The 10,884-nt window shown below is 53.5% G+C and overlaps 1 protein-coding gene across 12 annotated transcripts in view; it reads right to left on the bottom strand.

Annotated features, from left to right (window-relative positions):
- Positions 1 to 204: 204 nt before the first annotated feature.
- Rere (arginine-glutamic acid dipeptide repeats) overlaps positions 205 to 10,884 on the bottom strand; it is a 366,134-nt gene continuing 355,454 nt past the window's right edge. For 4 of the 12 annotated variants that reach the window (XM_075945074.1, XM_075945075.1, XM_075945078.1 and 1 more), the window contains 10 exons: positions 10,148 to 10,240; positions 9,497 to 9,696; positions 8,293 to 8,454; positions 7,856 to 7,969; positions 6,315 to 7,663; positions 5,983 to 6,205; positions 4,599 to 5,319; positions 3,553 to 3,699; positions 2,879 to 3,059; positions 205 to 2,629 (listed from right to left, as the gene is read on the bottom strand). In XM_075945074.1, the coding sequence (XP_075801189.1) occupies positions 2,596 to 2,629; positions 2,879 to 3,059; positions 3,553 to 3,699; positions 4,599 to 5,319; positions 5,983 to 6,205; positions 6,315 to 7,663; positions 7,856 to 7,969; positions 8,293 to 8,454; positions 9,497 to 9,696; positions 10,148 to 10,240 (3,224 nt within the window). In that variant the 3' untranslated portion in view covers positions 205 to 2,595. Of the gene's footprint in view, positions 2,630 to 2,878; positions 3,084 to 3,552; positions 3,700 to 4,598; positions 5,323 to 5,982; positions 6,206 to 6,314; positions 7,664 to 7,855; positions 7,970 to 8,292; positions 8,461 to 9,496; positions 9,697 to 10,147; positions 10,241 to 10,884 lie in introns of all 12 variants that reach the window. The other 8 variants (XM_075945067.1, XM_075945076.1, XM_075945077.1 and 5 more) reach the window with 6 other exon arrangements.

Genomic DNA, 10,884 nt, shown 5'->3' with positions numbered 1-10,884 from the left:
CCTAGTGGTGGATGTGGGTGCCAATCTTGGTTTCAGAGAGCAAGGGTTTGCTAAGGCGGTTCTTCTTCCCAGGCAGCACAGACCTATGTTTCCAGAAACTGCCGTAGGAGGTTAGGTAGGGCCCAGCAGCAAGGCCCAGCAGACTTCCCATGGCAGCACCCACCACACTCCATAATGAGGCAATGCACTGGCCAACACACAGGGTTCTGTAGTGTAGCTTGGTTTTATTTATGTCCACAAATATTTCAAAAAAATTACAAAATACTCAAATGGAGAGAACACAGAAGTCACGATTTCCTGGGTGTCTACTGCTTACACTGTGTCATCTCATGGCAAACTACTCATATATACACTTAGCTCCGAGACCTAAAGAAATGCAGCGATCAGATGTCCGCTCGCTCCACTGCAGTGAGACGTGAAGCTCAGCCTTGACGACACTGAACAAGTACATACAGAACACAGAAAGCAAACCCAAATTTCAAATCAAAGAAGGGAAATCCAAAAGGAAACCAAGCAGCTGGGCCTCAAAGATGCCATGAAGGTCCAGGGCCTCCGAACAAACCAGTCAGTCACGGAGGACACAGTCAGTGCTTCACCTTGGGACAGGGGAAAAACCCAAAACCAACAAAGAAACATTTTCGGACAGATTTCAAAGGACTTCACGCTTTCTCTTTGGAAAATGGGTACTAGAGAGGAGATAAAGGGTTAACTGAGTGGCAGACTCAGTTAAAAGGGGAGAAGGAGGTGGTGGCATGGGACAGAAAGGACCTGCCTGGCCAGAGCCCAAGAGGAAGTGGCCTTCCTCAGTCCAGAGGGCATGGCAGACCATCTGGAGAGCATGCCGCCACCCCAGAAGAAAACAAATGCCTTCATGCCAAGGTGGCCAGAAGTTTGATAACAAAAGGTTAATTTGAGCTTGCCTCCATGAAGAACCAAAGTTAAGGCAGAATGGAATGAAAAAAAAAATAAGGTTAAAAAACAAAACCCTACAAACATTTTCAACAGACAAATAGATCCTAGCTGCCCCATGCATGGTTCAGGGAGCATGAGGCCCTGCCACACCTGAGTCAGCAGAGCGAATGCCAGGTTAGCTAGGAGCCACTTCTCTCCACAGGGCCAGGATACACCTTGTGGCTGGCTGGCTGCTCCTAGATGCAACCACTGCATACCAGAGTAGAAATGGCCCTCAGGAGTCCAAGGGAGGGGTCAAACTGATGTCCCACCCTTGGTTCCAGAGGGGGAGAAGAAGAGGGTTCCATCAGCAGTAGTCAGTCTGCCCAGAACTGTTCCCCAAGATCCTGTTGAAGAGGGCTGTCCCAGGGGAACCTATTTCAACAAGGACTCCCATTCCTTTTCTACACGGTCCCCCAGGAGGATGCAGGTCACTTGCGCAGCTGCTTTACAGCCCACACCACAGGCCAGACCTGCGTCACATTTACCCCCAGGAAGTCCCTCACTCTGAAGCAGCCTCTCTGTGGCAGGCATGGCTTGGCAACATGCACACCTGCAGATCTCTAACACCCCTTTGGCAAGCATATGTCCTGGGTCTCATGTGCTGTGTACTGCACCGTTTCTGGAACTTCCTAAACGGTTTACAATTTCAGACAAGAACAGTCAAGCATGTGCAGAAAGTCCTCAGGAAACTTATCATCGGACACATACACATAAACATGCGCGCTCTGTACCAGAGACAGGACGAAAGGGAACACAAAGTCAACACTAAACTCCTAGGAATAAGGAAGGAGGCTCGCTCAAACACGCCTGCCACTGTACATGCGAGGGACAGACAGAAGTGAAATCAAAGCAGCAAAATAAAGAGCCTGTAACATTGTCCCTGCCAACCCCTGGATGCTCACTGCTATGACCAAACCTAGTCCCAAGCTCCTGCCTGCTTGAAACTAGAAACGCCCATCTGTTCCCTTTAATTAAAGGGATAATTAATTATATATAACTTTTTATTAAAAAATCAACTCTGTATTCTGTCAATAGCTGGTAGGAATTCACACTTTGTGACATGGCTGGAAAAAATAGATCAGAATAGTCGTCTGTGGAAGGAAAAGAGACTTCTAAAACCATTTATTTACAGATGTAAGAAGTCATGCTGCAGAACTGTCTCAAATTATGAAGATTCCCTACAATGTATTAAAATAAAAGATTTTTTTAAAAATTATAGCTCTTGGATTTCAAACTCATATGCCGCCTCTCTGCAAACCTCGTGGGTTCTAGAGCCTACGTGCCTCAGTGTCTGCTTGCACAGTGAAGGGTGTGAACGGACTCTAGCACCTACTGAGAAATCAAGGAAAAGAACTAAAGTCAAACCCCAAGATCGCAGGTACGTTTTCCAGGTGTCAGTCCAGCCCAGGACACACCAAGTTTCTGGGGGACTGTCATGCAGGGAGACCCAAACTGGTCTCAGGAAATCCTCTCAACAAACAAACACTATTATGCAGATGTGGTTTTAGTTGTGGGTTTAAATATATAGAGAAATCTTTAGACGATATTCCTCTTTGCTCTTGCAGCTCCTACTGGATGTAAAGTCCTGTTTCTTCCCCCTAGAACTGGGGTTTTCACAGCCAGCATTAACAAATAAATAACTTATAACTGCTTGTCACCTTCTTTCTTCAGTCGACTGGTGGGAAAAGGGGGAGAAAACCAGAGAATGGGCATCAGGGTGTGCTAGGTGACAGGGAAATGGTATCCCACAGGCTACAGGCACAGGCTGGCCAATCTATTTGCTTATGGGTTCCACCCCAGCCTCTCATCCAGCCAAGTCATGCTTGCATGCATCCCTCCCTCTCAGAACCAAAGAGGATGGCCCGGGGTACTTGCCATAATGGGGCAGGGCGGGTGTGTGTGTTTAGGTTCTCTTTAATCTCACCTGTAATAATCTTCCTGACTTGGCAGGTGACCGCCATGCATGTGTGGATGTCCATGTAGCCACTGCTGCTCCATGGCCAGTCTCTGGAGCTCGGCTGACTGGGCATGCATGGCCTGAAGCTGGTGGGCTGCTGACATGGGGGGTGGGATAGCCCCAGGCAGGTCTCGGGGATAGGGGGTGCCTGCCAAGCACAAAACACGCTCTGCTACAAAAACAAGTCAAGGGAGTAGTCACAAACAGAGCAACCAAGACAGAGACCAGAAGGGAGGTCAGAGAGCCTGCTGTGCAGTACACTCACCTAGCTGAGGAAGTGGGGCCAGCCCTTCCCAGGCTCTACAGAGAGAGCGCCACCAGGGGCAGGGCAAGATCAGCAGAGTCCCCAGGCAGGAAGGAGGCCCATCTCAGAGGCCCCTGGGTCTCACACCAGACCTTGCCTGCAGGCTTCTCCCCAGACCTCAGCCCTAGTCAGGTGTCTACTGTCCTTTGCAGCCCAGGCAGTCCTGGCTCCTGTTGGGCTGTTTTGCAGAACATTTATGGCCTTTCTCCTTCAAATCCTCCAGTAGTCCACCTGCCTGGTCCCCACCCATGAGCAGTTGATGAAATGCAGGAGTGCTATCTGACTCAGCCCCAGCTCCCACTTGGAAGTCCATGTCCTTCCTCTAGTGAATTCTTACCAAAAACTGGGTGGCGCAGCATCTCGTGCTCATGGGGGGGCTGTCCAAGTAGAGGGTTAGGGAGGGTGCCAGGAGGGTAGGGAAAGCGAGCCAAGTGAGGGCCAGCAGTCAGGGGATCAACCAGTGGGTGAACTGGGCCTGCTGAACCTGAAGAAAAAAAAAAAGGACACAAGTCCAAATGTAGCTGGAGCATGGCTCTGGTATCCTTGCTGCATGACCCATGGTGACTTCTTTATCACCCAAGCTGGCTCTCAATCAACAGGGCGGGAAGCATCACCTGGCTGCCAAGAATCCCAACCAGCCCCACTGGGGAGAATAGGCAGAGAGAAGCACAGAGCTCAGCTCTGACTCTACACCTGAAGCCACTCAGCATGGCAGCTCGCTCTGTGCCTCTTCTGTACAGTTCAGGCCAACAACGCCTTCTTCCCTCAGCTCACAGCAAACACATTCTCTCCCTTCTACAGAATGGTCCACAAGTCAACCCCATGTGGTCACCCTGGGTACCTCCTGAGGTAGCACTCTACGTTAGGCCCTCCAGGCTTACAGTGGCCTACTCTCTCTCCTTGGGGGCCTACTGCAGTAGCCCTCAGAACTCACTGCCTCCCTAGGAACACAGCCAGTCTCCCTTATAACCATTTCAGTGAGGCTTTGAAGGAAGTGGTTCCCACTGATCCTGCCTCTGCCCCAACCCCACAGATGCCGGAAAGTGGACCTTAAGGAACTCTGTTCCCAAAGGGCAGAACTGCACTTTGCCTGGTCATCAAAGCCAGCAGATACTCTGTCTTCCTCTGCTCTCATGAGCAGGGATACATTTCCTTGGGTAGCCTAGCACCTATACCCACACCTTGCTTGGTTCTAACGTCCACAACAGCCCTGATCTGCTGTCCCTCACCCAGGGCACAGGGCCAGGCTTTCCCCAGACATTTCTCTTCTGCAGGAGACCCAGGTCAGCAGCTTCCTGAGACTCACTGATCAGGAAAGCCCACCAACTGCGAGTCTTAGGTGGAAGCTGCCTACCCTGCCTCGCTCCTGAATTGGGTACATACCTTGGTGGAGAGGATCCTGCTGGTGGAGGTGGAGGTGGGAGTGGATGTGTGAATGCTGGTGATGGTGTGGAGTTACATTAAACATCTGCAGTCGTGCCAGGGGGTCGCTGGTAAGAGATGCCATGCGCTCGGCATGGATGCGCTCAGCTGCCAGTCTGTCTGGGTAGCTCATCTCAGGCCGCAGCTGAGGACCTGCCAGTGCCAGTCTCTCCCGCTCCAAAGGGTTCAAGCCCGGGTGGAAAGAGGCAAAGGGGTGGGGGCCAGCTGCAGGAGGGATGGTGAGGGCGCTGTGCCGGGCAAAATGCTCCATGGGGTTGGTGGCTGGGTGCAGGGGGTCCAGCTCTGGTGGCTTCACCTCAAAGCCTGGCTTCATCCTCTCCCGCAATTCCCGCTCTCGGATCTCCCGCTCCCGGATCTCTCGCTCTCGGAGCTCCCGCTCCCGGATGGTAGGGTCAACATTGTAGAGGCCAGGCATGTGGTAGGCCAGCAGGGGGTCAGTGGGATTAAGGGGCATGTAGAAGGGGTGGTTGCGGTTGGTGGGAGACATGACATGGGGCCGAGCATATTCACTCAGTGTCCGGAGGGCTGGTGTGTCAGGCCCGATGTATGGGGGCACAGCGGCAATTGTGGTTGGTGGAGGCTCGAAGGAGGGTCGCATGTGACCAGGACCACTGAGCTGAGGGTCACTAAGACGGCCTTCATGTGCTGAGCTGGATGCCTTCTGCTGAAGAAAACAGAGTATGAGGAAGGGTGCCAGGGTATGGGATGAGGAGCTGGTGCCAAGCCACCTGGGGTCTAAAACTGGTGCTCACCAAAGAGGTAGGCCCTTGTTCTGTTCCAATTTAGCTCCTTCACCCCAACACAGAAACAGAGGACCTTTGCCAGGTCTAGGCACCAGGACAGTCTAGACTGATCTGTGCCTGCCTGCAGTCCCCCTGTACCTCAGTGTTTCTGTGCAACAGGGAGCCCGGCAGCCAGAAAACCTACCATGAAGTCTGACATGCCACTTCTGGATTTGGCGTCCCCACCCCTCCTGACTGAGTAGGCACCAAGTACCCCAGCTCACATGGGGGCTTCAAAGCAGGGTGCACCTGCATAGCCCCTCGACGTCACACTTAGGTTTCCTTCCAAGTCACCCCCTCCTGTCTCTCTTGACACCTCGGGATTACGGAGGAGGCACTAATCTATAGGCTGCAGGGAAAGGACAGGCCCATCAATCAAGTCAGACTCATGACTGCCACACAATGGATGGCTTACAGCCTTCAGAAAGTCCGGGCACGGGTACCACTAGCACTAGAAAACACACCAGTCTATGATAGATTTCGGCCATCATGCCCTGGCTGAAGACACTGTCCCTTGCATATCAGGTCCCTTCAGGACTCACAGCAGCGCGTTCTGCCTCCCGTTCCCGCTCTCTCTCCCGCTCTCGCTCTTTTTCCTTCTCTTTCTCCCGCTCCCGTTCCTCTCGAGCCTTCTGTTCGGCCTCACGCTTGGCCTTCTCAATGGCCTCCTCTCTCTTCTTGGCTAGTTTGGATCCAGCCAGAGGCATGAAGTACAGGTCTGTCCGTGCACATGAGTTGTAGCCCCGGTCCAGATGTTTGTAGAACCTAGAGAGGTAGCAGCTCTGGCTGGGGCTTCTGCTGAGGGCCACACCCTTCCTCACCTCCACCAAATCCACCCACACCTAGTCAGGCCCCCATTCCTCCAAACCAGTACCTGGCGGACTGGCTAGCATGGCTGGGGGTGTCCACTATGGAGGGCTCAGGGGATGGGCTCCTGGGGGGTGGAGGAGGGCTCTCTGGCTCCTCTGCTTCATCCAGAGCCTCCTCTTTGATCTGCACAGCAGGGAGTGGGCAAGATGGAGCCCCTGGAACACTGCCTCCAGAAGAAACAGCAGCAGAGCAGGGTGGTTGTGATGAGGTGCTGGGCCCCGCAGGTGGGGTGGAGGTGGAGGGGCAGGAGGGTGGGGTGATGGGAGGAGGGCCTCCAGGTACAAAAGGGTGCTGGGGGAATGGGGATTGGGAGGGCACCTGGTGGAGGCCAGTGGGGGGATGGGAGGAAGCTGGGGGTGGAAGACTCTGGCTCTGGGTCAGCCCAGGGGGTTGGGCAGGGGAGGAGGGCAAGGGCTGGCTCTGTGGCATGAGCTGTAAGGGTGGAGGGTGGGCTGAGGGAGGGTGGTGTGTGGACAGGGAGCTGAGGGGCTTCAGGGCTGGAGGCGGTGGCAGATTGGCATTCATAGAGAAGGGTGAGGGCCCTGAGAGGTGAGGTGGATGCTTGTGGGCCTGTGGTGCTGGAAGTTGGGGAATCGGTGTGGTAGGTGGGGGTTTGATATGAGGCATGGCTAAAGGTGCAGGAGGCAGGGGCTGTTCCCTTGGGGGCTGTTGGGGCTGCAGTGCTGACTGGGAGGCTGGAAGCTGTATAGTGGTGTGAGGATGAGTTGCTGGGGAGGTGCCCAGAGGGCCCTGGCCTTGGGAGGCCTGGGGAGGAAGTCCAAAGGGCTGAGGAGGCCCTGGGTGTTGTAGCAGGGGTCCAGCCTGTAGGCTGTGTGGACCAGGTGGGCCCTGACCATGCAAGGAGGGCTGGGTGTGAGGCTGTGCAGAGTTCTGGCTAGGGGGTGCAGTTAGAGGCTGCAGTGGAGGATGGGGTGAGGGCAGCCGAGGTGGGTGCAGGGTGGGTGCCTGCTGGATGTGGGTGTGGGCTGCAGGTGCTACTGCAGATTGAGGCTGGTTAGGGGGCTGTGAGGTGGCAGGGGAGCCCTGTGGAGGGACTGAAGTGGCAGAGGGCGGGGGCCCTGGGGTGGGAAGTTGGGGTGCTCCTGGAGGGGCGGAGGGACCCGAAGCAGCCCCACTGGGAGCCTGCAGGGTGGGGGGCTGGGCCTGCAGTGTCTGCTGCTGTGCCGACGAGTCCGAGTCACTCTCATTGTCCTGAGGACTGGGGATACTGGGGGACGTGCTGCGGTTGTCCTGGTCGATGTCTTTCGGGTCACTGCTGCCCTCATCGTTGACACTGCGACTGTCTGAACTCTCCCCCTCGCCTTCAGAGGGAGAGTTGGGGCGGCTGATCTCCTAAAGCCAGAGAAGCAAGAGATGGAAGCACTGGGAAGCAGAGCTCAGCTCCACACTGCTAGTATGGATCACAACCACGGTCTATGCAGAGGCAGCAGGGGATTCAGCTCTTGCCTGGGAGTCAGGCACTGCCTTCCCCGGGAGGACCTGAGTCTGTGTGGGGGCTGAGGGTGGCGATGTCAGGAGCCTCACCTGGGTCTTTGTCTTTTTGGAGGTGGCCCTATCAGGCTCCTCTGTGTCGGAGGCCACCTTCTCCCGCTGGCGCTTGGTGCTCTTCAGAGGGGACGCAGCTTCTCCCTTCACCTTCTGCAGTGGAAGCAGAGAAGTGACGTTTGTGGACATGTTTCCTCATTCTGAGCCCCATCTCCAGAAGTGAGAATGTTCTCCAAAGGGCCAACGAGGACCTAGAGGAGCAGCTATCTAGGGACAAGGATCCTTGGTGTTAGGAACCCTTCTAGCCACTCCATTGTGTTTCTGAGGCCTTGGCCAACTTATGGCAGAGGTACCTCCATTTTGCCCATCTTTCTAGGCCCTAGGCCTCCATCTGCAGCTCCTAGGCCAGGGTGATGTCACTGTTCAGATGGGAGGGAGGGACCAGGAGGCTCCCACTGTCCCCCTCAGTCCCTGACCTTGGCTGACTTCTTCACCGTCTCAGCTTTGCTGTCATTGCTGGAGGTGCTAGCAGCACTGGGGGAATTCCGGCCACTGGATCGAATATCTTCATTGATGGGGGAGGCATGACCATCAGGACTGGCAGGCTGCTTCTTCCGACCACTGCGTAGTGTAGACATCTGTCCCTCCAAAACCAAAGGATGGAGAGAATGGATCCCTAGGCCCAACTGCCCACCCAAGTCTAGCCATAGGCAAAGTAGGATAAACAGTGTGTTCACAAATCCACTCAAACCCAGACACACATCCTGGGGGGCTATCTTGGAAATGCACAGGGCTCTGAGAGGTAAGGAGTCAGCTGACTGTTTATTTTAATGCTCCTCACCCTTTCTCAGGTTAACTGTCCACACTCAACAAACCACAGTGCAGAACATTTGTGGAGTTAACGGAAAAGGACAGGAAGTCACCCAGGAGACAAGGCTGCTAAATACTGCAGTTTGATACCCGCAGCTGAATACCTGCAGCTCCCTTCTGTAAAGCTACAAGGCTCAGCTGAGGTCAGGAAACAGGGGAGTGGGCCGTCCTATCCACCTGCCAGAAAGGTCCTCAGAGGTCAGTGCCAGAGAGAAAGATCCCTTTCACAGTCCCACGCCTCAAACACCCCAGACACATTTCCAATAAATGTTAAACAAAGCTGTGGCTGTTGCTGTACTACTTATTTAGTTTTCTTTTAAGGTGTTTTGCCTGCTGTATGTCTGTTTGAGGGTGTCAGGTCTTGGAATTAGACAGTTGTGAGCTGCCATGTGGGTGCTGGGAACTGAACTTATTTGAACTGCTGAGCCATCTCTCCATTCCCTGCTGCATTTTTTTTTAAGACAAAGACTCACTATAGCTAGGATGGCCTTGAATTTATGGCAATCGTTCTGCCACAGCTTCTCATATGCTATGATTATAGACACAAGGCACAAGTGGGTGAATCTTCACTAAAGAACTAAATAAAAACAATCTGCAAAGATACATGCCCACTGGCCCACATGCCAGAGTGTTCTGAGGGACTTGGGGAACTGGCACTGGGCTGCAAACCAAGACCAATGAGTTCTCCCTAACACTAAGTTCCATGGCCCCAGGGAGGGCAGTACCAGCAGGAGTGTGCTTCTGCCTAAAACCAATTCTCACTTGAGTCCCTGGTGGGCTCAAGCCCCCATGACCAGGTCCCCAGCTCACCGAGCCCCGACTCCGCCGCGTCCTCATGCTATGCTTCCCACTGAGCCCATCGTCCTCCTCCTTGACAGGTTTGAACATGAAGGGCGGGGGGTCCACGGGCTTCTCGATGGGTGGCAGCTCACCGTACTTCTTGAAGTGGATGCGGCAGTCAGTGCAGAGCAGGATGTTCTCCCGGCCCCCGTGGTGCCAGTCTTTGGAGGCTACATGAGGAGAGGTGGGCAACCTTTGAAACCACCTGTCTCTGAGGATATCTGAGCAGAGGGGCCCTTCTGTCGGCTCCATTTGACCCTGATTCATGAGAGCCACAGAGCATGAGCTTCCTATGAGTTCCCTATACAACCCAAAGCTGGTGAGGGTTTCCACTGTCCGGTCCCCTCTAGCCACCCCTTGAAGATGGCAGCCACTTCCCAGGAACAGCAGAGTCCCTCCCTCACCTTGTATGAGACCTTCCTACCCAATAAATCAGTACAGTTCTGACTGCTCAACAGGGAAGCAAAGTCAGAAAAAAGGATCAAGTTTCTCAAGCACAACCCATGTGTCAAATTAATCACTGGCCCTGACTTCTTTGCCATCCAGCACATGAAACAGAGCCCAGGCCTGCCCCGGAATAAACACTTGCCCCCTGCACTGAGGGTACCCAAGGTCACTTACTGGTGGTGAAGCAGTGACGGCAGGCGTACCCCTTCAGCTCCTGCTCGCTGTCTTCACTGTCAAAGTCATCCTCACTAGCTGAACTCAGGTCCACTGCACAAGGTGGTAAAGTGGAGACAAAACAGACACCATCATGTTCAGCTGAGAATGGGGCGCCAGTAAAATAACTCTACAGACCGGGGTGGGCATCAGCCACAAAGGCTCATTTTGAATTCCCCAGCATTATTCAGCACAGTAAAGAGATTGCATGTACAAGGGGTAGTACTATCAAGGTCCTGCCTTGCCAGATTTTTGGGGGCTGATGTTATACCTGAATCCTGTGGTGGTCAGCACAGGTGCTCCTACTGGTGAATCTAAAATGGTAGCAGTATACTCACAATGCCTTCCTAGTGCATCTGAGCAGCCTGGAATTCTGTCTATTGAACCAACATGGCTTCTGGCCCTCACCAAGTATAATACAGAATCCTGGTACCCTTAGGCCAGTTTTCTGGACTAGGAAAGAACTGCTAAGCACTACTGCTCTGTTCTAGTTCATAGGGACCAAGACAGTAGGGCCCACAGGATTCACCTGTCCTTGGGGTGAATGTCACACTTGGCCTGGGAAGAGGATCTGAGTAAAGCAGACAAAAGAAGAAAGTGGAACCCTAGGTCAAGCTTAAATTTTGTAAAACATAAAAGAACAGTAAATTTATTAGAGATACTTAAATGTACACATAATTTCTAACTATTCACAACTG

The sequence above is a fragment of the Microtus pennsylvanicus genome, chromosome 13 (assembly GCF_037038515.1).
Source record: "Microtus pennsylvanicus isolate mMicPen1 chromosome 13, mMicPen1.hap1, whole genome shotgun sequence".
Classification (NCBI taxonomy): Eukaryota; Metazoa; Chordata; class Mammalia; order Rodentia; family Cricetidae; genus Microtus; species Microtus pennsylvanicus.
Note: the sequence above shows the minus strand (reverse complement) of the source record. Positions and strands in the feature narration are given on the sequence as shown.